At 41.8% G+C, this 25,844-nt stretch overlaps 1 protein-coding gene and 1 pseudogene across 7 annotated transcripts in view; both read right to left on the minus strand.

Moving 5' to 3' along the window:
* Window positions 1–1,010: 1,010 nt before the first annotated feature.
* The window catches only part of LOC148003499 (disks large homolog 5-like), a 35,005-nt gene continuing 10,171 nt past the window's right edge, over window positions 1,011–25,844 (minus strand). Inside the window, exons 1-5 of one of the 7 annotated variants that reach the window (XM_087568756.1) lie at window positions 12,498–12,766; window positions 8,241–8,400; window positions 6,780–6,911; window positions 5,928–6,111; window positions 1,011–1,805 (exon numbers count right to left, since the gene is read on the minus strand). In XM_087568756.1, coding sequence (XP_087424882.1) covers window positions 1,800–1,805; window positions 5,928–6,111; window positions 6,780–6,911; window positions 8,241–8,400; window positions 12,498–12,588 — 573 coding nt within the window. In that variant the 5' untranslated portion in view covers window positions 12,589–12,766 and the 3' untranslated portion in view covers window positions 1,011–1,799. Of the gene's footprint in view, window positions 1,806–5,807; window positions 6,112–6,779; window positions 6,912–8,240; window positions 8,401–9,128; window positions 9,344–10,979; window positions 11,014–12,497; window positions 12,767–25,844 lie in introns of those variants that run through there. The other 6 variants (XM_087568758.1, XM_087568754.1, XM_087568757.1 and 3 more) reach the window with 6 other exon arrangements.
* Window positions 15,491–17,585, minus strand: LOC148003500 (reticulocalbin-1 pseudogene; annotated as a pseudogene).

The following is a 25,844-nucleotide window of genomic DNA, read 5'->3' on the forward strand; positions in this document are numbered from 1 at the left end:
AGAACCGGACCTCAGTGGGAGGAATTACAGAAAGATTGAAAGAGCTGAAGGGAATTGCAACCCCATAAGAACAACCATGGCTGCCAAGCAGAGTTCCCAGAGACTAAACCAGTACCAATCACTATACAGGGACTGTGCCATGGCCTCATCTGCATGTGTATCAGAGGATGGTCTTCTTGGGCACAAATGGAATGAACAGCCCTTGGTCCTGCCTAGGCTGGGAAAGTGGATGGCTGGTGAAGGGAGTACTTTTATAGCAGAGGTGGAGGGCGATGGTATTCAGACTTATTTCTGGAAAACAAGGAAGGAATAACATTTGAATTCGAAATGAAAAATATCCAACTAAAAATCAACAACAACAAAATGGTATATTGAGCTTCGAATCAAAAAAAGCCACAGTCAGGAAACAGAGAAATGTACGCCTATGGTTTTCTTCAAATATGCTCAGGGCCCAGGTAGGTTCTGGGTCCAGGCTGAACCAAGCAGGTTCCTGCCACTGACTGCTCCTCTATTCCTCTTTCCAGAGGCATCATGCAGATTAATATTGGGCCAGAGATGTGGGCAGAGCTGGTCAGAAGTGGCTTTCTTTCCTGTGGTCTCAGGATTATCTGCATTCCTGGGTGTTCAGCATTTTCTGCCCCGGGATTTGGGTGCAGGATTCCCGATGGCTTTAAACTCCCTTATACCTTTTTTATATGTCCTGGGAGGTGTTACAGAAAAATTTATGTTTATCCTATTAATTTGGTCAAAACTGTCATCGACAGTATAATTTAGAGTTAACTATATATTTGACAGCAAGCATACACAGTGGGTAATGTATGCATGATGAAGTTGAAATTCAGAGTTGGAAACACAGTGCACAGTGACTGTATAAATGCCTGTGAATCTCAGTCTGACTGGGAAGTGATTTGATGCCCAGTCCCCATGAGAATTCAGAGATCCATCCCTCCCTGATAGCTGTGGGACTTCAGATGTTGACACTAATGATCAATAAAGAAGGTTCTTAAGAGTGAAGAGTTTGAGATTACTCCTTTATTGACCAGAATACATCCAATTTACTTGATAGTAACCAGATGCAGGTAGTCAATATATACAGTCTATATCCTTATCAAAATAGACAAGCAAATGAACAAAACAACAACAGATAAATAATAAATCTTCAAATGAATAGAAGGAAAACCAAATAACCAAAACATTTAAAAATTAACCAAACTTTAAAAAGAAGAATTGCGCTAAGCATTCTTTTGCTGCTCCTTTTGCAGAATAGACTTATAGCTGTGGCTTGCCTTGGAGACATAGTAGAAAAGCTGTTAGTGATGGTAACAATCTTCTCGAGAGGAGTGGAAGTAGGTCTGTTTTGTTGGAGTGGGGGTATTAAGGAAAAAGCCTACCAATACTGAGTATAAATGATATTACAGACTTTGTCACAAAGTCTTTCCAATGTTGTGAACTGATCTCCATGAAACTCTTCTGGATGACCCATCAGGACAAGTACAAATTTACACGTGCACAGTCTTTCTGGATGACCAGCAGCTCTTGATTGATGTGCATCAACACTTCTCTGAGTCCCTCAAAAAGTGCACACTTGTTGGAGAGAGCTGAGGTGAAAGTACAGCCTATTCAATCCAAAGAAGTTAAACTAAAGGAGGAAAATGCCGTCCACAATTGCTATGGACACTACAGATGAGACGCAATAGTGGTGTGTTTGCTGTGCACACTTAGTTCTCCTACTGTAGCTCTTCTCTCCAAGGGAGATCTTGTCCTGGTCTGTGTCATGTTCGAGTTTCTGCTGGAGAATTTCAGACCTAGCAGAGCAAGGGAATAAAGATTTATTGAGTGGTTGTCAATTCAGCTCTCCCTCTTACATCAGCTCTATTCAGTTGGACAATCCAGCATGACCTGTCAGCCTAGGTCAGTCCCTGCATCCCCAAGTGACATAGAGTACCTGCGCTTGGATTTATATCTCAGCTTTTAACACTGCTAGAATTTGAACTGTGGACTATGCACTGTACTGGGATTAAGAGAAAAATGAGCATTTTTTCCCACTGGTCCAGGTATATGACAATGAATAATAACATTGTAGCTATGTCTGAACCTGAGTTCAAGAGAGGTATGAGCAACCTAGAATACCATGTGGATTCCTTCTGGAGAACATGCCCAGAATTGAGGTGAAATTTCTGATTACGTTAGCACTGAAGGAACCTGCGGAGGTTCAATTTGTAACCACTGTATCTGCAAATACACAGAGAAGCCATCTCACATCAAATCCATGGGAATTGCATAGATCCTGTAATCACTGAGAATGTGCTCCATGCAAATCTTCCCAGCGTACACACGGACATTAAATGTGATTGTGATGTAGAAACAGAACAGCACCCCTGTAAGTCTATGGCTAGTGTAAGGCAATTTGTGAGAGGACAGAAGAGAAAATGTCCTCAGATATTTCCGGAGAGATCACAGGAAGAAAGGAGTAGAACATAGCAAGAAATCCAGAGGATCATATATATTGTTTCATGGGCAAAATTCACATGAACTGTACCAGAACAATACTCTGAGTAGCTCCTTAGCTGCCTGAGGCTGAAATCCAGGTGGGGTGGTCATCCACCCAAAAAGGGTATTTATATAGGGAAGGATATTCAAATGGCTTCTTCCAGCCTGTGTTCCTACCTGAACATTAATGCTTAATGTAAAGATTCCCCAGGATTCGCTGGAGGCATAAAAAAAATGTTGAGTGGGATATGTACATAGTGGCCAGAGCCTATAGACAGCTCAGTCAGTGATGTGCTGTCCTCCCATAAACCGTCATAGACTCAGGGTTCTTTCCCCATTAACAATCTGGCTTAGCAAGTCCCAAAGGCTGTGTAGAGCTGTCTTGTTGCTCAGCAAAGGATCATATATTGGTGGTGGACTAGACTCTTGTTCTTGTTCACTCTTTCAGACTTTCCCCAAAGTGTGCAACTTCTTCTAATCGGAGCTGTCTTTACCATAGCCTGAGTGACTTCATGCCCAAAGCTAGAATCATAGGAAATCTCCATAACCAGGATCCAAATCAACAATTTTTCTCCCCGTAATGTGATTGTTCCACAGATAATTTGAATAAGTAAGTAAAAGCTTGCATGGATTATCTCACACTGAATCAGAATCTATGGAAGGGCTCCATCGTATGGTACACTTTTACTCCTTGGCTGATGGACGTCTGGATAGATTCTCCTTCAGGGCTACTCTGGGACCACTACAACATTGATGCTCCCTAGTTGCAATGGCAATACCTACTCCTTGTTGTGGAATCACTGGGTTAACTAAAACTTCTGTTCCACTTTCTGAACATGGCTTCTCATAGGGCTACCTGTTCTTACACTGTCAGACCCATTTGAAGCTCATCATTTCTCCTAACCCATTGAGGCTGAAATTAACTGAGAGAAAATGATGTTGATTGACAGCACTTGCAGAATGCTACACAGATAACATAGGGGAGCGCTTTGGATTATCTGTGCACCTAAAGGGGTTCCTGAAACTGCCCTGTTCTTGCACCACAGCATAGCTATGGGACTTTTTCTGGATGACGATACAATTCCAAGCAACTCAAATTCTCAATGAATAAAATCCAAGCCAACTCCCACGGGAAGTTGTAGTGTGCCAAGGTAGCTGGAAAGAAATGGTAGCAGGCAATGTGGAAAGCAACCTTGGAGAAGACACAGTGAGTGACACAACCTTCCAGTGGGCTTTCACAATTCACAAAGAACAGAGAAGCAGGATAAACTCATGGATTTTTCTAGAGAAGCCTTGCCCTTACCTCCCAGTACTCCATTCCTTTGATGTGCTCCAAAGGATTTCAATGCAGATCAGTGGTTTTGCCTGTAATCACTTGAAAATCTAACTTTACAGGTGTTTTTGTGTCCTCTTTTTGGGGGTTGCATTTCTAAAGTATTTTATTGTCCTGCTTCTACACCATAACAAAAAGGTACCTGCAAGCTCTAGGCCTGTACCATTTGTTACCCCTGTGAAATACGACTAACTTGAACATATTTCCACTCCTCCCCCAGACTTCACAGGATAATTCTGTTCTGAAATTTTTGGAAACAGAATAAATTAGTAATTTAAGTGTCCTTTTGCTGTACAGAGCTAGATGGAGATGCCAAATGACTGGGCAGCTCTATTAATGTTTCATGGATGTAAAGTGAATGCTTAGAGTACTTTTCTCATGAAACTTGGAATTGAGGGAAACACACGTTCACTACTGCAAACACACACACACACACACACCACACACACACACACACACACAAACACTCACACAAACACAGACACACAGATACACACTCGCATGCACAAATGAAAACTTTGCTCTTATGCAGCACATTTCCTGTTGAGTGAGGAATTAGTGGGAACAATGCTGTGTACAAGTCTCTTAGACTCAAGCAGGCTGTGCTGCCCTGGCCTGTACTCATTTCCACTTCAGGAAAACTTTCTATGCAGATACTTGCTGGTCCGACAAGTAATTTACATGTTCTGCACAGATACTCTAAACAACACAACATTAAATCCTCAAGAGAGAGATTTCTAGGAAAAGACTCCATCAAGCTCTATGCTGACTCATCATAGGCCCCTCACTAAAACTACCCTGTTTCCTTCATAGAAGACTTTGGAAGCATCAGAGAAGACAGTGACTCATGGTCAGTTCCCAGGAATATTTCATCACATTAGAGTTCCTGTGATATTAAAACAACCTCAATGTCAGTCAGAAAAAGGCTAAATAAATAACATACAGTGACTTTTCTGAAAGGCAGCACTGTGTACAATATTGAGAGGGAATCTATCCTGAAAGAATGCAGTACCCATGATATAGTCAGCAAAGCAATGTCAGCAGAGGGTTGCACTCTAGGATTCCATGCAAGATCATGGTGAAGCCAATAAGACAATCCAGAATCTTCCCGGGAGATAACCTGTTCAGGTAAAGTGAAGAAATCTAATCCTTATTTTTAAAATAGCTGAATGGTTTAAGAATGTGTTGAGACAAATAAGAGAGGGGGCTCATCTTGGAACTGGACGAATGATGCAAAGACTGCTGGCCAGCACAAAACAGGAAGCTTCATGTTTGTTGAGAGACCTAGGCTTAAAGGACTAAGTTAGATAATGACTGGACAAAACTGCATGTCATGAACTGGCCTCCCCGCATGCTCCCTAAGATGCAGGTCAGCACAGCAATGCACCTTTCTTGGTGAGAATTGGGGGTACATATGGATAACTTTGTTCTTGAAGCCTCAAGTCTCTCATGTCAACCCTCAGCCTTTGAGAAACCTTTTCCACATCCTTGCTCTTCTAAACAGCTTCAGGTTCTAAGGCCCAGTTATGAACTCTCCAGGAGCACTCAAATAAGACAGGACTGACATGCTGATACACAGGCTCTGTAGTTACCCAAGATCTATGAAGCATGAAGTCACCATCTTCATATACAGGGACATGAGGGGAGGAAGAACAAAAGCCACCACAAATGACAATGAGAACCATTTCTTTGGCATTTCCACCAGGCTCTCCTCCTTGAAAACTACTTACTTCCTGAGTCTCAAGGATCCCTGTAAAGAAAATGAGCTCCAGGCTTTTGCTTCATCCCTCAAAGCCCTGTTCTAGTCTAAAGAGGGGCTCCCACATAGCACCCTCCATACATAATGGCATGTAGTGCTGTGCTGTGTGATCAACCTATCTCCCTTAATGAAGTGCAGATTCTCAAAGAGCAGGAGCATTTCATTTCCAAACATGCAGTTTCTTGAAAAGGGGCTATCTCCACAGAAAGCCTTGTAAACCATCACATGAATGAACACTTGGATGAGACCTAGGTCAGGACATGGATCAGTCAATAGACAGTTACATTGGTGTGTCTATGTTTATGGTAAGACATGAGGACCACCTGACCTGAGTCCTAACCCTACCTGCTGTTGCTTGGCTCTGGGGTCACAGATGTTCATTCCGGCCTCTTCACAGAACCTCTTTGCCTCCACAGAGGATGCTGGCAGTTCAGTCTGCTCCACCAGCAGTTCTCTCTTCTCATTCAGCAAAATCTGTATATTGTTCTTCAATTGAGCTTGTTCACGCAGGAGCTGGGATTGCCTGATGCTGAACCACAAACAAAAAATGGTAAATCCCAGCCAGCCTCTATTTGCCTGTCACTCCTGCAAGTCCAATCATCCCTTCAAGGGTCCTCATCCTCAGAAATCCCCAGAATAGAGCCACACTATACAAGTTAACACCAATTAGAGGAGGTCAAATCCAGAATCCACATTCCACATGAAGCAAAGTACTTCTGAAAATCCTGACACTAAGACGGTTTATATAAATCAAGGAAGAAGAGATGGTCCATAAGGGAGCTCGTATATCCATGGTATGGTGAAACCATCTTCACGTTGTGGGGAAAGCCCCTCTGAGGGGTAGTTGAAGACCCAATAGCTATACAATCTTTCCATGTGTTTCTCATGGATCACAGATCTTTATATCTCCTGTCAGAGTCCTAGAGATTCAGAGTTGATTGATATTCCCATCATGGTGCAAACCTTTTCTATCTAGAGGATCTTTAACGGGGAAAATAACAATTGGAGGGTCTTCTACACCCCTCACATGTACGACAACTGAGTCCAAGAGCTACAAATCTAAGACCCTTGCCAGGAGGCAGGCTTCCTGTTAAGAGTCAGACACCATGGAACCAGAGCCCTGACTTTTGTTAAAGTCATACAGGACAGAAGCATTCCCTGCCTAGTGCTGGGTTCTCATCTCTGTCAGCGACTCACCGGTAGGAACTGTTCACTTGTATGAGCTCCTTGTACCTCTCCATGGCATCACTTATTGAGTTGGTCATCATTTGCATAGCCATCATTCTCATCTCATGTTCAGATTGAAGTATTGGCAATTCGACATGCAGCCTGGGTTAGGTCATGGCCAAAGGAACAAATAATGTTTTGAACTCACGATTTCAGAATTAGGTGAAATGTAAATAAAAATATATAATAAAAAAGTTCAAATTCAAAGAATGGTGGAAGGAAAGAAATTGGCAAAGTCAAAAACCAGACCAAAACCCAACAGTGAGACTCAATCCACAGAAAATATTTCTATGTAAATAAGCAAACATTTGTTTTGAAATAAGGATCCTTGGAATTCTGAGAGATATGGTTCTGCAAAGACTCACTATATAGGAGGGGGCAGAGCCTGAGAGCTGCCTGTTTGGGAATAACAACTGTCAAGACCACAGTGACCTTTCTAGGTCACAATAAACAATCCCTGGATAGTTAAAAAAATAAAAACCTAAAGATCAAAGCAGGTGAAACAAATTAGGTGAAATCAGACTGTTCTCTCGATTACTTAAACTCAGTATGTACCACATACTTTCTCCTTCAAAGTATTTGTACTGGTTAAGTTTATTATCCTGGGCACAGGACAACAGAGCCACGGTACCAGTTGGAGGGACCTGACCTTCAAGAGCTGGCCAGGTTAGCATGATGGAATTGACTAGTTCAGGAAGAAGATTCCTCCAGTCTGTGCCACAGCTTTGGGCCCAAGAGAAAGCTGTGATGACATTTCTCTTGTTTTGAAAGCAGGTATACTCAATCCTTGGTTTCTATCGTTACATGAATTCCCAGAGGGCATAAATAAGTTTGACCAGGAAGAGGATTTATAGCACCTCCTCCCCTCGGGAGAGTCCTGGGTGCCACCAAGGTATACAGAAGGAACAAAGTTCTCTTTTGATCACTGTGGGCCTCCACGTACTCATCATGATCATGACCTGCAAAGTGTTGATCAAACAAATCCTCAGACCCCATCAAAGGTCCCAGACGTCCTGATCCAGAGTAAAACACCAACAAATACATCCACATATATACACACCAACCCATATCCAAACACACTTAGAATGCCAACTACATCCATGGAGGTGCCATAGAATCAGTGTATAATGAACAAATGCAGAGTAAAAGAGTGATGACATGCAGGCATTTCATTCACTCCCACAGTTGCAGCAAGTGTGACAAGGTCCTTCTAGCTGTTGACAGAACCAAAGCTAATCCAGTGAGATCAGGGTCAAGTACAAAAAGTTTGACCCTAAACACACAGCACCTAGCTTATCTCACAAGCAAATGCCTGCCAAATCTCCTTAAAATCCAGGATGAGAGGTGAAACTTTCTCGTGCTATGAGTAAATCTTGAGGTAGTAGAGAGAGAGCGCAAGACAGTGAACAGGTTACTGGGCATAATGACTACCTGTGGTCCCACTCATCATAGATATAAAGGTCCAGGATTTGGTAAAGTTCATCCCTCTCGAATTGACACTTCTGGATTTCAAATTTGAGTTCCTCCAGTTCCTTTAGACACTCCTCTTGCTTACTGATGACATTTTGGGATGATGCCTTCCTACCAAAACCTGTACACAGATAAACCCAAGTGAATTTGCATATTTGAACCAATGGGCAGAATAGATCATTCTGAATCCGAAAAGGAGGTTGAGGAAGGGGAAATGGTAGAGACTGGGTGAATCCCTGAAAGAGCAGAAAAGCTTTCTTAAAGGTTGATTCTTAAGCTATGTCCCTCTTCCCAACCTCTAATGCCATATGCGTACCACACTCACTATTACACAAACCCCGGCACAGAAATGTATAATCTGACTGAGACATAAACATCTGCGACATTGTTATCTCATATCAGATGTGGTGCAGATAATCCTGGAGTTCATAATGACTTCATAATGCTTAGCACCATCAAGCTCTAACCAAGTGTGGTCCAGCCCAAAGTGTCTGAGAACTCAATTCATGACTAGGGGTGCATCCTTCCTTGTTCTCGCCATCAGAGACTTCTGTAACCTACAGTAATCTAGAGGATGAAGTGCTTCAACTCCCAACCATGGATGGTCACATTGTTAATCTCACAGTGACTCCTCCTGCCAATCATTGACACTCACAGTTAAAAAGCTTCAAGAAAAGACACTGAAGTCTTACCACTTTATGTCTTTCTCTCAAATTAAAGATCAGGAACTCCTGACTCTTGGTTTGCCTTTGAAAAATCCCAACTCTCCTGCTTGTAAGGCCTAGTCTTAGAAGGCACATCTCAAACCTACCTCCTTGAGGATGTTCCCCAACTCTGCCCATGACTCACCAAGCCTTCCCCAGAATGATTTCCTCCTTCCTGTTTCACTAGAGAGGGGGTCAGCTTCCCTCTGACCTGGTGTGGTTTCTCCTTGATCAACACTTTCCTTCCGAAATAGCCTGAGCAGCTGGCGAAACATGCCTGCTTGTGAACCCAAAGGGAACTGAAGTAATATCCCAAAGGCAGTTGGTGTCACCACAACACTGGTGACATCACAGAAGATTCTAGGGATCTCTTAGATACAATAGAGTGTCCAGTGAAGGGCTTACTGGTGATGTCACTGGAAAATTCTATGGCCTACCTACTAACCAGCTCTCCCCACACTGATGAATTTCTGTGGAGACCCTTTCCTCCAGTCTCCCATGTGTCACTGGGAATACCATTTGGCAACCTCTATTTCAGAGCTACATATGCCTCTCTGCTTCATTAGAAGTCAACAATGCTTTTGCTGGGGAGGGTTGCTTACAACCCTGAATTGGAGAACAGATTTTTCTTAGCACCCAAATCTCTAGGGACCAAGGAGGAGGGAGATTTTTCTTAAAAGTAAATCTACTACTCGAGACAATGCATGTGACATGTACTTCGATTCCTAAGCTTTTCCCTTTTTCTGGAGGCCAATATATTTCTTCTATACCTCTGAGTGTATAAAACCTGGAAATATTTGCTTACTGTGCAGTCCTTGACAGCTGACATTGTTTCCATTTACATATCCAGGTATTTCACAAAATCAATGGTCTATAATCCTATTTTTTTTCCAATAAAGGCTCCTTTTCCTTGGGATCATAGGGATCAACTACAGGGCATATAAAAATAATAAATTTCTGTCCGTTTTATATATAAAGTAGGGCATCCTCCCTTTCTCAAATATAACAAGACAATTAAATTGGACATCAGTGAGCAAATGTCAACTTGGACCTTGTGTTACTACATTGTAACTATATAGCCATCACTTCTCCAATATCATACTTCCTGAATAGACAAGTCTAGGCATGAGGATGTTGGGGACTACACCATGATCTTTTACGTGTAGCAAACATAAGAATCAGGAGGATGGAAAGGGAGTGGAATGGCCTGAGTTCAGGTTGAAACTCAATTTTAATGGGTCCATAAGTTCAGGAGGGAGTCCATTTGGCATTGTGATATATGGATTCTGTTTTCTTATCATAGGTGTTATAATAATTCAACATGAATGTGTGCTATAATGCCACCCCACCTAACAGATGTAAGAGTGAAAATCATGTCTGACCTTTCTGGGAAGAACTCTGCCTTTTACTACCATCTGGAGTTATACAACATCACTATACAAAGCTCAGAAGAGAGGGGTGCAGATGTGCGGCCCTTAGAATTTGAGGATCTTTTCTTCTGATTAGGGCACTTATGTGTCCTATGTACTTTTTCCCTTGCTCTTTTACTAATGGTGGCTGACTTCTTTCCTGGCCTGAGGTAAACTGGATTCCAATCTTTTGGATTACTGAACCTTCTATTTTTGAGATGACAGTCCCACCAAGGGTCCTACTTCATACAGAAGTTATGAATAAGTCTCAGGGGCTGGAGTAAGTTAAAAACGTCTGTGACAACAAAGAACTGATTAAGAAAACAAGAGTCCAGCTGCTCATCAAGATCACAGTTGTATGATAGTAAGAAAATGTGAATAGGGCATCAGGTGAAAAGATAAATTAATTAGGAGGTCACAGGCCTAGAAGGGTAGCCTTTGCTCTCAGTGGAGCTGCCATTCTTTCTGCCATTCCTCGCCCTCTGCCACAGGACCAGAGACTTCCCCATACAACTGGCTGGCCTTGCCAAAGACCTGGCAGGGCTTCTCCCTGTAGAATAGGACACATAGAGTCCTTGAGGACTCACCAAGAGGTCTCCTCCACACAGGTTCCTTGTTGTCAAAGGGAAATGTTCCTGCAGAATCCTGCCATGGCAGCAGGAATTTCAACCTGGCTGCTCTTGGTCCAGCTCACTGGGTGCAGGCCTGAGGCCCAGGGGTATCTGGGGAAAGAAGCAGCACGCACTACCTCACAGCTCTCTCTTTGTTGGATGCAACTGCTAGGACTGTGATGGGATTTTTGTTTCTTTGTGTGTTTATTAGAAATACCTACAAAGCTGATTAAAGTTGCAACATGCCTTCATACCCAGCGTGCAGAATGTTTTTACATCGTTGTTGTTCCTGTTTTATGTTTGGATTTTGTTCTTTAATCCCCTCAGGAAATTTCACTGTTCTTAGAATATTAAGCACATGCTTGGGAGGGATCGATTATTCAAGTTCGGCAAAGCTTTTGTTCTCACCATCACTCCACAGATGATGCCATTACTTACTTTGAAATAAGAAAACAGTTATAGAGAAGTAAATTAACCTGTAAGCTATCAAAGAAGAAACACATCATGATTGTGGAATGGCACCCCAGTATTTTGTATTTCCGAAGTTATTTTTATTTTAAATTTTTTATTGGATTTTTTTGGGTACATTTCATCTTTTTTAAATCCTTAAAGGTATCTTTTATTCCTCTCCTCCCATTTACAAGGTGGAATTTCACCTGTGATTGTTAGTCCAGATGGTTTGGTCAATGTCTTAGACATCACCCTGGCCTAGTTTCCTTGGCATAAGCTGAGTTAGAAGCAGACTCAAAGGTTCAGGACCAACAAATAATGAATTCCACTACATCTGGATACCTAGCCTCACAGCCAGGAAGGGACTGGATTTCCATTCACTATTTAAAAAAAGATGCAGTTCATTAACATGTAAAAAATTTCTCAAGTATATTAAAGTGTTTACCATGGTCATACAGTTTTTCAAATACCTGGCATTCATCTTTTTCCAAAACCTAAAATTTCTTTCTTATTCACATTTTTTGATTATTTTTTGGTATTAGTATCATTTTTTTAAATTACAGTTTTTTTACTAGATATATATGTTTTATTCAAACGTTATTCCCTTTCCCAGCTTTTGGTCCATAAGCACCCCTGCCATGACCTCTCCCATATGTATGGTCCCCCAATCCATGCCACTTAGAAACCCCTTCCCGGACATTCCACTGCACTGAGGGTCCCACCTTGTTAAGAACAAGGGCTTCCCCTTCCACAGGTGCCCCATCAAGGCTATTCTCTCCTACATATGCAGTTGGACCCCTGGGTCAGTCCATGTATAGTCTTTTGCTAGTGGTTTATTTGGTTGGCATTGCTGTTCTTATGGGGTTGCAAGCCCTTCAGCTCTTTGAATACTTCTTCTAATTCCCATAAAGGGCGTCTTGTTCTCAGTTCACTAGTTTACTGCTAGCACTGACCTCTTTATTTGACATGCCCTGGATGTGTCTCTCAGGGGAGATGCATAATCTGTCCCTTTCAGTAAGCACTTTTTAGCTTTATCAATCTTACCTAGTTTTGGTGGCTGTATATATATGGGCCACATGTGGGGCAGACTCTGAATGGCTGTTCCTTCAGTCTCTGCTTTAGATTTGGCCTCCATATCCCCTCCTATGGATATTTTTGTTCCCCATTTTAAGAAGGAGTGGGAGCATATGCACTTTGGTCATCCTTCTTCTTGAGTTTCCTGAGATCTGTTGATTGCATCTTGGGTAATTCGAGGTTTTGGTCAATATCTACTTATCAATGAGTGCATACTGTCAACGAGGGGTGTTCAGTACCTGGAAGAGAATGAAGGACAAGAGATGTGATGAAGGACTCCAAGACAAGTGTCTGATCAAGGCGACAATTTTATTTTTCCCCAAGGCTGAATTTGTACCATAAAAAGGGTAACAGAGAGAGGGGGGAAGTAAGAAACATTTACCCACGCTAAGGACACAATATTCGTGTGGTCAGAGAATTGGCTGGTGTTGACAGGTTGTCAGAAAGGTCACGGGTTTTTCATATCTATTAGTCAGCAGGATGTTGGTTTTTCAGAAAGGTTACAGGTCATGACATTGGGTATCTTAATGTCACACGTTATCATATGATTATTCATCTTGACCACCACATTTGTATTAGTCTTCTGCAGCTGGCTGGCGATTTTCCATGAACCCAGGCATACTTAATGCTCACCATAATAATAACATCAATAATGGAGGGCTTCATGGCCATCGCTCCCAAGAGCATACCAAGTGTGTTTTTCTGTGATAGGGTTACCTCACTGTGGATGATATTTTCTAGTTCTTTCCATTTGCCTATGAATTGAATGTTGTCATTGTTTTTGATAGCTGAGTGGTACTCCATTGTGTAGATGTACCACATTTTTCGAATAAATTCCTCTGATGAAGGGCATCTGGGTTCATTCCAGCTTCTGGCTAATATGAATAAGGCTGCTATGAACATAGTGGATCATATGTGTTGTTGTATGTTGGAGTATCTTTTGGGTACATGCCCAGGACAGGTATAGCTGTGTGCTCAGGTAGTGCAATGTCCAATTTTACAGGAACGTTCAGACTGATTTCCAGAGTTCTTGTACCAGTTTGCCATCCCAGCAACAATGGACGAGTGTTCCTCTTTCTCCACATCCTCGCCAGCATCTGTTGTCACCTGATTTTTTGATCTTAGACATCCTGACTGGTGTGAGGTGGATTCTTAGGGTTGTTTTGATTTGCATTTCCCTGATGACTAAGGATATTGAGCATTTCTTTAGGTGCTTTTCAGCTATTCTATATTCCTCAGCTGAGAATGTTTTCTTTAACTGTGAACCCCATTTATTAACAGGGGTGTTTGGCTCTCTGTACTCTAACTTCTTCTGTTTTGTGTATACTTTGGATATAAGCCCTCCATCAGATGCAGGATTGGTAAAGATTTTTTCCCAATCTGTGGGTTGCCTTTTTGTCCTAATGACACTGTCCTTTGCCTTACAAAAGCTTTTCAGTTTTATGAGGTCCCATTTGTCGATTCTTGATCTTAAAGCATAAGCCACTGGTATTTTGTTCAGGAAATTTTCCTTAGTTCTTATGTCTTCGAGACTCTTCCCTACTTTTTATCCATTACTTTTAGTGTATCTGGTTTGATGTGGAGGTCCTTGATCCACTTGGACTTAAGCTTTGTACAGGGTAATAAGAATGGGTCAACTTGCATTCTTTTACATGTTGACCTCCAGTTGATCCAGCACCATTTGTTAAAAATACTATCTTTCTTCCATTGGATGTTTTACCTCCTTTGTCAAAGATCAAATGACCATAGGTGTGTGGGTTCTTTTCTGTGTCTTCAATTATGTTCCACTGATCTGCCTGTCGGTATGCCAATACCATACAAACTATTGCTCTGTAATACTGCTTGAGGTCAGAGATGGTGATTCCCCCAGAAGTTCTTTTATTGTTGAGTATAGTTTTGCTATCCTGGGTTTTATGTTCTACCAAATGACGGCAAATTGCACTTTCTACCTTTATAAAGAATTGAGTAGGAATATTGTTGGTGATGGCATTGAATCTGTAGATTGCCTTTGGCAAAATGGTCATTTTTTACCATATTCATCCTGCCAATCTATGAGCATGGGAAATCTTTCCATCTTCTGAGACCTTCTTCAATTTCTTCAGAGATTTGAAGTTCTTGTCATACAGATTTTTTACTTGCTTGGTTCAAGTAACAGCAAGTTATTTTATATTATTTGGGACTATTGTGAAGGGTGCCATTTCCCTAATTTCTTTCTCAGCCTGTTTACCCTTTGAGTAGAGGAAGGCTACTGAATTGTTTGGGTTAATTTTATACTCGGACAGTTTGCTGAAGTTGTTGATCAGGTTAAGTAGTTCTCTGGTAGAATTTTGGTGTTGCTTAAGTAGACTATCATATCATCTTCAAATATTAGTGTTTTGACTTCATCTCTTCTATTTTTTTCCCTTTGACCTACTTTCATTGTTTGATTGCTATGTCTAGGATGTTAAGTACCATATTGAAAAAGTAGGGAAAGAGTGGGCAGCCTTGTCTAGTCCCTGATTTTAGTGGGATTCCTTCAATATTCTAAGTTTAGTTTGATGTTAGGTACAGGTTTGATGTATTTTGCATTTTCCTATATTTAGATTCAGGCCTTCAATTCCTGATCTTTCCAGGACTTTATTAATGAAAGGGTAATGAATTTTGTCAAATAATTTCTCAGCATCTAATGAAATGATCATGTGGTTTTGGCTTTGTTTATATGATGAATTTCGTTGATGGACTTCTGTATATTAAATCATCCCTGCATCCTTGCCATGAGGTCTACTTGACCATGATGGATGATTGTTTGGATGCGTTCTTGGATTCAGTTTGCAAGAATTTTATTGAGCATTTTGATCAATGTTCATAAATAAAATAGGTCTGAATTTCTCTATCTTTGTTGTATCTTTGTGTGGTTTAGGTATAAGAGTAATTGTGGCTTCATAGAAGGAGTTTGGTAGTGCTCTGTCTGTTTCTATTTTGCGGAATAGTTTGGACAGTATTGGTATGAAGTCTTCTATGAAGGTCTGATAGAATTCTGCACTAAATCCATCTGGTCCTGGGCTCTTTTTGGATGGGAGATGTTTATTAGCAGTTTCTATGTCTTTATGAGTTATGGGGTTGTTTCAATGGTTTATTTGTTCCTGATTTAACTGTGGTACCTGGTATCTGTATAGAAAATTGTCCATTTCCTCCACATTCTCCAGTTTTGTTGAATATATGTTTTTGTAGTAGGATCTGATGATCTTCTTAATTTCTTCAGATTTTGTTGTTATGTCTCCCTTTTATTTCTGATTTTATTAATTTGGATACACTCTGTGACCTCTGGTTAATATAGCTATGCGTTTATGTATCTTGTTGATTTTCTCAAAGAACCAGCTCCTGGGTTTGCTGATTCTTTTGATACTAGGTTTTGTTTCTTCTTGTTTGATTTCAGCCCTGAGTTTGATTATTTCCTGCCTTCTACTCCTCTAGGGTTTATTTAATTTTTTCTAGAGCTTTTAGGTGTGCTGTCAAGCTGCTGACATATGCTCTCTCTTGTTTCTTTTTGCAGTCATACAGAGCTATGTGTTTTCCTCTTAGTGCTGCTTTTATTGTGTCCCATAAGTTTTGGTATGTTGTATCTTCATTTTCATTAAATTCTAAGAAGTCTTTAATTTCTTTCTTATGTCTCCAATGACCAAGTTGTCATTGACTTCAACTTCCATGTATATGTGGGCTTTCTGTCCTATTTGTTGTTATTGATCAGCAGCCTTAGTCCGTGGTTTTTTGATAGGATGCATGGGGTTATTTCTATCTTCCTGTATCTGTTGAGGCCTGTTTTGTGACCGATTATATGGTCAATTTTGTAGAAGGTACAATGGGATGCTGAGAAGAAGGTATATCCTTTGGTTTTAGGGTGGAGTGTTCTATATATATATATGTTAAATCCATTTGTTTCATAACCTGTTAGTCTTTCTGTGTCTCTGTTTAATTTCTGTTTCCCTTATCTGTACATTGATGAAAGTGGCGTGTTTAAATTTCCTACTATTATTGTTTGTGGTGCAATGTATGATTTTTTTGAGCTTTAGAAAGGTTTCTTATTGTTTAGGGACACAACTGCTATATACTTGACAAATATAGCAATCACCCAGAACATCCGTAGAAAGCATGTGACTGTTGGCCACATGAGGATGAGTTTCTTTCAAAGATCATCATGATTTTTGGTAAGATCTTCTCTGTAATTGGTGGCATGGCTTCCCACAAACATGGTCCAGTTGTCTAGAATCTCCTCCTTGGTCAGCATCTCATCCTTGTTTTTATCTGACTCATACACCAGATGCTGGGCCTCAGCCTGTGCATGGTCATAGTCCTGAGGAAGGATCCAATGGTGAATCTCATCCTAATCCAGTTCCCCATCCTTGTTCAGATTTGGGAAATCATTGAACTGCTCCCCAGACAAAACCCAGTAGGTCTCAGGGCAATTGTCTTCGTGAGAAAAAGATGTCCACAATGTACTCATCCTGGTCCACAAAACCATCCCTGTTCTTGTCGATATTCCCCAGCGTTTCCAGAACTACAATCTCCTTCATATGTTCTAAATCCTCTTAGTGCAGAAAAGCAATGAACCCGTACTGAGTAGCTGTCAGGTCACCGTCAAGGCCTTAAACCTCCTCTCATCTCGTGGAGGCAACTTTTTAAAGTTGTGATGATCAGAGCTATCTTGGAATTCAGAAAGTAGTAGTAGCCATAGGTAGCCTGCTTGTATTCCTCCCAGGAGATTTTTCATCTATGTCCCTATCATAATCCTTCCAGAGTTTAGCCACATTTTGGTTGATGTATCTTTTCTGTACCTGTTTGATCCAAACTTTCAGATCCTCAGTAGTAACAAGGCTGCCTTCATCACTGTCAGTTGGATCAACAATTTTCCCCAACTACTCCTGCTCTCGTCCAGGATTAGCTATCAAAGGTCTTGGAGTCCTCCTTGCCCAGGAAGACCTCATGATCGTACAGGAAGCTGTGCTTATTCTCTGGTGGCCACTGGCCCTGCTCTGAATCGGGACAAACCATGTGCTCCTTGCTTATCATGCTCTTGGCCATGAACGCCAGGACCAGTGCCAGCAGCAGCCCATGGACAGTCCCAGGCTGAGACCATGCACCACAGTTGCGATCAAAGGGAGGCAGCAGGGAAGTAGGGGCTCAGAGCACCTTATCCGCTGTCCCTTCCCCAGAGAGGGCTTTTGTTACATTTCAAACGTTATACGTTTTCCTGGTTTCCACAAAACCCCTTATAAAACCCCCTCCTCCTTCTACTATGAGGGTGTTACCACACCCACCCAAACACCCAGGCCTATCTGCCTCCCTGTTCTGGTTTCCCCTACACTGGGGCATCAAGCCTTGACAAGACCAAGGGCTTCTCCTCCCATTTGTGCCCAAGAAGGCCATCCTCTTCTACATATGCAGCTGTAGCCATGGGTCTGTCCATGTGTACTCTTTGGATGGTGGTTTCGGCCCTGGGAGCTCTGGGTGTTTCTTAGTGTTGTTCTTATGGGGCTGTAAACCCCTTCAGCTCCCTCAATCCTTTCTCTTACTCCTCCATTGGGGACCCTGCTCTCAGTTGAATGGTTGGCTGCAAGTATCTGCCTCTGTATTTGTCATGCTCTTTACCCCACTCTTTTGAGCAGATCACCACAGAGCAATGAAGATGTATTGTCTTGGCGTGATGATGTACAGACAAATAGATGATTTCTTAATTCTTATGATGGTTCTATAAGAATTCCTAAAATTAGATTAGTAATTTTAAGCTCCTTTATAATGGGACAGCTATTATGTTTTCTCTGGTAATCAAAATTGCATTGAGAACTCTTCCTTCTTAAAGTTTCATGAGTGAATTGCTTCTGCAATACCAAGCAGGCATCTACAAATTAGAACCCATGCTAAGAGGGTACAAACCAATTAACCAAAGTTCATAAAAAGAGAACTAATGATTTACTATAGGTGCGAGGACTGAACGTAAATAATTGACTGGATTTGCCTATAGGCAATTTCACTTATTCTTTTCTCATAAAAATTACAGCTTTTAACTCTCCATGAACATGCAGAGCCAGTGACAGATGGTGACGGTTTATCCTGATGATTACTCTTCATGGATATGCATGTAAACATTCTCTGTCGTAAACTGATTATCCAACTTATGATTTGAATTCCTGTGCAAACTTGTGGTGAACTTTTCACCATGTGATGCTGTGTTCAGAAAGATATACAAATGCTGAGGACAAAGAGAGAGAAAGCTTTTTAGACAGAACTGAACTGAAGAGAACAGAACTCAAGAAGAACTTAGAAGTAAAGGCATAGCGTTGAGAGTAAGGCATTGAGAGTAAGGAAATTATTGTGTCATAAGAGCAAGAGGAAAGGAGATAAGAAGAAGAGAGCAAGGAGAACCTTATAAGTCAAACTTTATGGAGGCAAACCTTTGTAGAAATTTTAGGAAAACTGAAGAACTTATAAATAAAGGTTAAAATCACTGCTCTTCAGTCTTCAGCCTGGCTCACTGGCTAGCCTGTGCTCTTCAGGCAGGCTCACTGGCTAGCCTGTGCTCTTCAACCTGGCTCACTGGCTAGCCTCTGCTCTTCAGTCAGACTCACTGGCTATCCTCTGCTCTTCAGTCAGGCTCACTGGCTAGCCTCTGCTCTTCAGCCTGGCTCACTGGCTAGCCTGTGCTCTTCAGTCAGGCTCACTGGCTAGCCTCTGCTCTTCAGCCTGGCTCACTGGCTAGCCTGTGCTCTTCAGCCTGGCTCACTGACTAGCCTCTGCTCTTCAGTCAGGCTCACTGGCTAGCCTCTGCTCTTCAGCTAGGCTCACTGGCTAGCCTCTGCTCTTCAGTCAGGTTCACTGTCTAGCCTCTGCTATTCAGTTACGCTCACTGGCTAGACTCTGCATCTCAGCTGGGCTCACTGACCTATGGGCCCCTAGCACATCGCTTAACCATCTGCTCATGATTGCCTGACCACACTGACCACCTGACCGCCCTGACTTCTTAAAGTCATTCTCTAGAAAGAGCAAAAGAAACCAAAGAGAAACACCACAGCAAACTTTTCCCATGGGCTCTGCTTTAACCTTAAGTGCTTTCATTATTTCTTTAAAAGAGTGAAATATAATTTCGGCTATTCATATGGCCAGGAGAGCTGAGCAGTAGTCATTGCTTTAGGGAATTTGGTGCTAAATCAAAAGATTCCTTTATTCTCTCACGATGTTATCTGTATGCTGTAAGATGTATGTTTAGAAAACACAACACCAAATTCCTAAAATCTAGATGTTTTAAGACATCAGCTCATGGAGAAACATAACTGCTTCCTATCTAGACTGGGCTTTTTTGCTATACTGCAGGTACAATCAATTTTCCACACTACTTCTATGATTTTCAAGAATGATTAAGAGAAAAATAAGTTGAACATAATGGCCAGAAAGGGGGTTCTGTCAAGTTGTCTTATGTGGGACAAGATACCAAACTATGATGGTAAACCTAAAACCACCTGTTCCCAAAACTAACAGAACTTACAGAAAATACATACTTTCTTATCACACCTCCTCCCCAATGGTCAGTGATTTAATGAGCACCTACTACGATCCTAGCACTGTGCATCTAAGTGTGTAATGGTGAATAAAAAAACTTAATAAAAAGCCTCATTAAGGAATAAAGAAAAATGAAACATAACTTTGAAACTCAGAATTCAATATAAGCAAAACCACCATTTCTTCAACTGGTGATTTCTGAAAACTTCATAATTTTTTCCATGGGCTTCTATAGTAATGATACTGAGTCTTGATTTGGTAAATCACAAAAAGCAAGTCACTCTTCTTTCTTGGCTCCCACAACTGTCAAAGGGAACAACACTGTTGCTGTCCATTGTGCTTCCCTATCAATCCTGCTATGGATGGTAATGAATTCCAGTCTTTTCAATGTGAAAACAGGCCACCACTTGAGGGCAAAGATTATTAAAATTACCCAAACCGGTATATTCTCTAAAATTTTCACATAGCATTTTACTGATATCACAATGTAAATTCACCACAAATATTTAACCAATGAAAATATTGAATAGCTCTGCAAATAGGAGCGATAATCATATATACTTGAAAACAACTATTATGGAAACAAAGGACGTACTAGGAGAAAAGATACATCACTAAAAGCTACACAAGCAGCAAAAAAGACACTACATTTCTTGGTTTAAAAGTTAGGTGATACACTTGATCTTTAAAGACAGGCAATGTACTTGATCTTTAAGCCCTTCAACTGTGCCCTGTCCACATAGAAACTGCAGTAGATGACAATCTTTTGTAAGATTTATTTATTTATATGTGAGACAATGCATCTGTCTTCAGACACACCAGAAGAGGGCATCAGTACTCATTACAGATGGTTGTGAGCCACCATGTGGTTGCTGGCATTTGAACTCAGGACCTCTGGAAGAACACTTGGTGCTCTTACCCATTGAGTCATCTCTCCAGCCCTCACAACAGCCTCTCTTTCACAGCATCACAGTGGTCTATTTCACTAGATGGCTCCAGGGTGATAACAGAGAAACTTTCACAGTTCCTGAGCACTTCTGAGTTCAAACACCACCAGTGCCAACTCTGTGCTGTTGGCACATTCTGACCTGTCTCCTAAGGGTTGTCAGCCACAAAAGGGACGGGTTAGCACCAGACAGCATTCACTGCCCAATCCTAAAAACCCCATCGATTCTGAAAAAGCCACATTCCATGCTTGCTCCATATTTGAGGAAGCCAAATGGTTGATCTGGCTCAAGGCTCTACTTTTCTTAGCTCATCAACTTTCTTTTTCCACTTCTTGTCACAAGAAGTATTTTTTTATGCTGCAAATACACTGCAGTGTTTGAAGGAAACCACCATCAACTCTGGGTGCCACCTCTTGAAATTTAAAATTCACAAAACAATTCATGGCTTTCTAATCAGCACCATGGAAAATGAACAACAACGAGCAAAACCATTCCAAAGGAACTTGCTGATCTGAAGGTCTGCTCATAGCAGGTAGGAAAGAATTAAATTATGCAGAACTGTAATCTCTCAGAGCTTTGGAGGCTAAAAAAGAGGAAATCTCTGTTTATGTTCCCTTTCTCCAAGTAATTGAATGAGGGTATTTTGCATCCTCCAAATACAATTTCTTGCAAGGGGCAACCAATTACATAGTAGATCAGAAGAAATCTATTAAATAATACATTCACTGCCTGAGGTTTTTAGAAAATATTTTCCCTTGATCCCAGGCCTTTAACATACATTAGAAACATTACAGGGATGTGCCACCAGGCTAAGCTGCCTCTGAAAAGCCTGTCCTGCCCTGGCAGGTACAGGCCATTTAATTCCAAGTCATCTGGAGAGGAGTGACAACCCCAAGTTGCTGTGGGGATGTCAGAGCACAGCTCTCATGCACACTCCAGATTACCTCTCCATTCTTTCTCAATGCCATGGGCTTTCCAATCCCTGCTTCAGCTCTCCATACATTCCTGAACCCTCCCTTCCCCTACCCAATGGGCTCACTTTGCATTGCCTCCTTCTGCCACTGCTTTCCCAGGGCGCGGGGGGGCGGGGGGGGGCAGAACCAGTCCAAGGAGGGGAGCAGGTCTCCTACCTACCTTGATGATGCTGCTCTTAAGGTGCAGCCCGCCCTGCTTGCTCCTTGCTGTCCCTGGGGACCAGACCGGAGGTCGGGCTAGGGGTCTGCGCGAGCGCCAGGCCTCGAGGTCCCCTGGCAGGACTGGCCTGGGCTTCTTCCTTGGACACTGCGAGGCTGTAGTCTCAGTTGGAAACCCCGTCGCTGTCATAGCGCGCCCTCCGGTGGCCGAGGTGACGCCCAACGCTGCTAAGGCCCCCTTCCCTGGCCGCTTCTTCTGCTTTTTCTTTTCTTTTCTTCTTTCTCTTTTTGTTCGCGATGTGGCGCCTGCGAAGAGCTCGCCTCCAGGAAGGAGGACATCGTGCAGTCAGAATCACCTCTGGGCCCTGCCGGGGTTGGAGAGGGAGAGAGAGGAGTCAGCTTGGGCGGCGGCGCCCCGGCTGCTGGCACCTGCTGATGGAAAACTCGCCCAGGCACACGCGCTGCTGAGGGCGCCAAATATAACGCGGGCGCCCGGTCCCCTCAGGCCCCGCGCTCACCCACGAGCTCCGCGTGCCCTGAGGCCCGGCTCGGGCGCGGTCGAGCTGCGGGGTGGGACAGACACGGGTGCCCACTCCACGGTGCAGGCAACACGGGGAAGCAGGACACGGGGAGGCGTGTGGTGTGAATCTCTGGGCTCCGCCCAGGCCCGTCAGACCCCCTCAGTGCTCTGAGGAGGCGCAGGGCGGCTTCTGTGGCCCCCAGGCCCAACATAACCTAACCGCGGCCATCGCCTGCGGAGCTTCCAGCTGCCCCAGGCTTGAGGCTTGGGCATGGTGATTGTGGTTGCCACTCTCCTAGGCCAGCTCAGCAGGGTGCAAGCCACCACCTGCTGTCCTCACCTGAAGGCATCCTGATGGGGCTGAGATCCCAGATCCAGCAGGCGAGCCTCAGGGCACTGGGCCATGGTCTTGGCTCTGCACCTTGTTGCCAGCCCCTCATACATATGGCAGCATCACACATATGGCTCCTACCAACCGCCACTAATTACCATTTGGACATTCCATCACAGTGTTCTCAAGAAGAAAGATTGTAAACAAACAGAAATAGAATGAAATTTAAAATCTTTTTTATCAGGTTGGAGAGATGGCGTGGTGGTTAAGAGCCCTGCTTCTCCAGTGCTCCCAAGTTCAATTCCCAGCAACCACATGCTGACAGACAACTATCTGTAGTGGGATCCAATGCCCTCTTCTGTCTGAAGCTCTCTTCTGACATGCAGGCACACTCGCAGAGTGTTCATGTACATAAATAAATAAATCTTTAAAAATAAAACCTTCTAATCAGTTAATGTATCTACATCTAGAAGCTAGAAAAGGGTCACAGCAATATTAAAAATAATTCAGAAAGGGTAAAGGGATGTACGAGAGTCACAAAATTCACTGGGCAAGATGGTGTATACCTGCAATCCCAACACTCACAAGGCTGAGGTAGGTGGATTGCCTTGAGTTCAAGCCTAGACTAAAGTGTGAGACCTTGTATTAGAAAACAAAACAATTGGGGAGGGGATGGAGAGAGAGACAGAGAGACAGAGAGACAGAGAGACAGAGAGACAGAAAGACAGAGAAAGACGGAGAGGGTGACAGAGACAGAGAGCCAGCGCCAGAGAGAGACAGAAACAGAGAGAGACATCGATGTCATTTCCTGCACTGATGACAAGCTACTGAAGAATGTGAATGTCTCCTACCAAGCACTGAGATAATCCTAATGACAGAATGGGTTTCTTATTAAGATATCATCAACTGTAGATGGAAAAGTAAAGGAATGTATAAAACATAAAAGAGAAATCCTACATTTGGAAAGCCTTAATTTAGAAGACTGTATAAGTTTAAGTCATAGGGGAGGGGATGAGAAGATGTGGGGGAGAGAATAACCAGAATAAATTATATATGTGTATGAAAATGTTAACTAAGAGCAACCAATGAAAAGAGAAAAGCAGGTTTATTTTACGGTGAAATTGAGTTCCCATATGATACTATATAACATTTTTTAAATTGATTATATGAATTATCTGCAATAAAAAATCAATTGTTATTAAAGATGTGGTTGTGTTCATATTAATTTCAAGTGTTTTAAATTCTTTTTATTTATTTGCTTATTTATTGATTAATTTTTTAAGACAGGGTTTTCCTATGTAGACCAGGTAGACCTCAAAAAAGAGACCCACCTGCCTATGCCTCCAAAGAGTTAGGATCAAAAGTATACATACAGATGAAATTTACATTCTTAAAGTGATCAAAAATTACAGCTATCAACTTGGTACAATTATTGAACAGTGATCAAGTGAATAAAAATATCAGAAACACATGTAAGGCATTAGGTTACTGTTGTTAAAAGGATCTTGAGCAGCATATATAATTCAAATCATCCAGGAGACACATAGTGAAAAAAAAACATGAAACTGGGTAAAGATGATTTAAATTTTTTTAATCTATTAAAAATTTTAAAGTGCATTCGATATGAAAGCTGTAAGTGATATACTTCACATTTTTGCTTATATACCATCTTCAATTTTATGTGCATTCTGCAAGTATTGTCCATGTTTATTCAGGCTCTTAATATTTCCCCATGACTGATACCATTCACAGAAATCATATTGAGCAAACTGTATATGTTGACGTATAATAGAATTGTATTCTACAAAGTATAGCATAGAAATATGTATACATAACTTCCCATATGTATGTATATACATATGTAAATGGCTCAAGAAAATGAGTATGTAAATGGCTCAAGAAAATGAGTATCATGTTATCACTGTGGTATTATTTTCATTAAAATCCTGAGAACATTGAAATGGCATCAAATAATGACCAGATTGGCAAAAAAAAACTCCACAAAATAAAATTCTTATAAAGAATCTAACGATACTAGCAAAAGATGCAAAATATTAAAGACTCATTGAAATATAAAGCCCAGATGAAATTCTGTATAATATTTTCTCAACTCTAGGATAATGTATTTTTGTACAACTATATCAATAAAAGGCCTGAATTTTGAAGAATTCAAAAGTAGTACAGTATGATTATAAAGTGGTCAATACTGTTGCATACCATTTTACATAACTGCAAACACTCTTGATCTTTTGTTCCGTGGTCTAGTGATGAACTCGGGTAGATTTATGGGGAACCATTGCACTGTAGACTTAAACTGGATTAATTTGGGGATGAGTAAGCCATATTTTGGTAAAGTTGCTTTAAAAATAAACCGTTGGATATTAGTACGGTAAGTAATTCTCCCTGAAGGAAAAACCAGACACCAAGAACCTAGACCACTGCTGTCCAGGAGAAATTTCTAGATGATAGAAATATTCTATATCTGCGGTGTTTCTGTCTATGGATTCTGGCTGGCTGTTTGCCTCCTGGTTTGCCTGCTGTGACTAAAGAGGCAGATTTTAGTTCTAAGTTTAGTTCATCTCAAATAGCAATGTGTGACCAGTGGGTGCCATTTGAACAGTGTAGCCACAGAAAACTGAAGCAGTGTAACCAAAGACTCACCTAGGAGTCAGTTGACCTCCTAGAAGGTGACTTGGGAAAACATTGGCATTGATAGCCTCTTGGGGAGCTCACCTTCTCCAAAAGCAAACTGTGAATCCTTTACTCTTCTGCAATAGTCATAATGCAACTGGTCTCACACCCACCCCATCCCTCACCAAAGACACTTGAGAGGGAGCTAAACCCACTGTGTGCTTT

This window comes from Rattus norvegicus, chromosome 9 (genome assembly GCF_021556685.1).
Source record: "Rattus norvegicus strain SHRSP/BbbUtx chromosome 9, alternate assembly SHRSP_T2T, whole genome shotgun sequence".
NCBI lineage: Eukaryota > Metazoa > Chordata > Mammalia > Rodentia > Muridae > Rattus > Rattus norvegicus.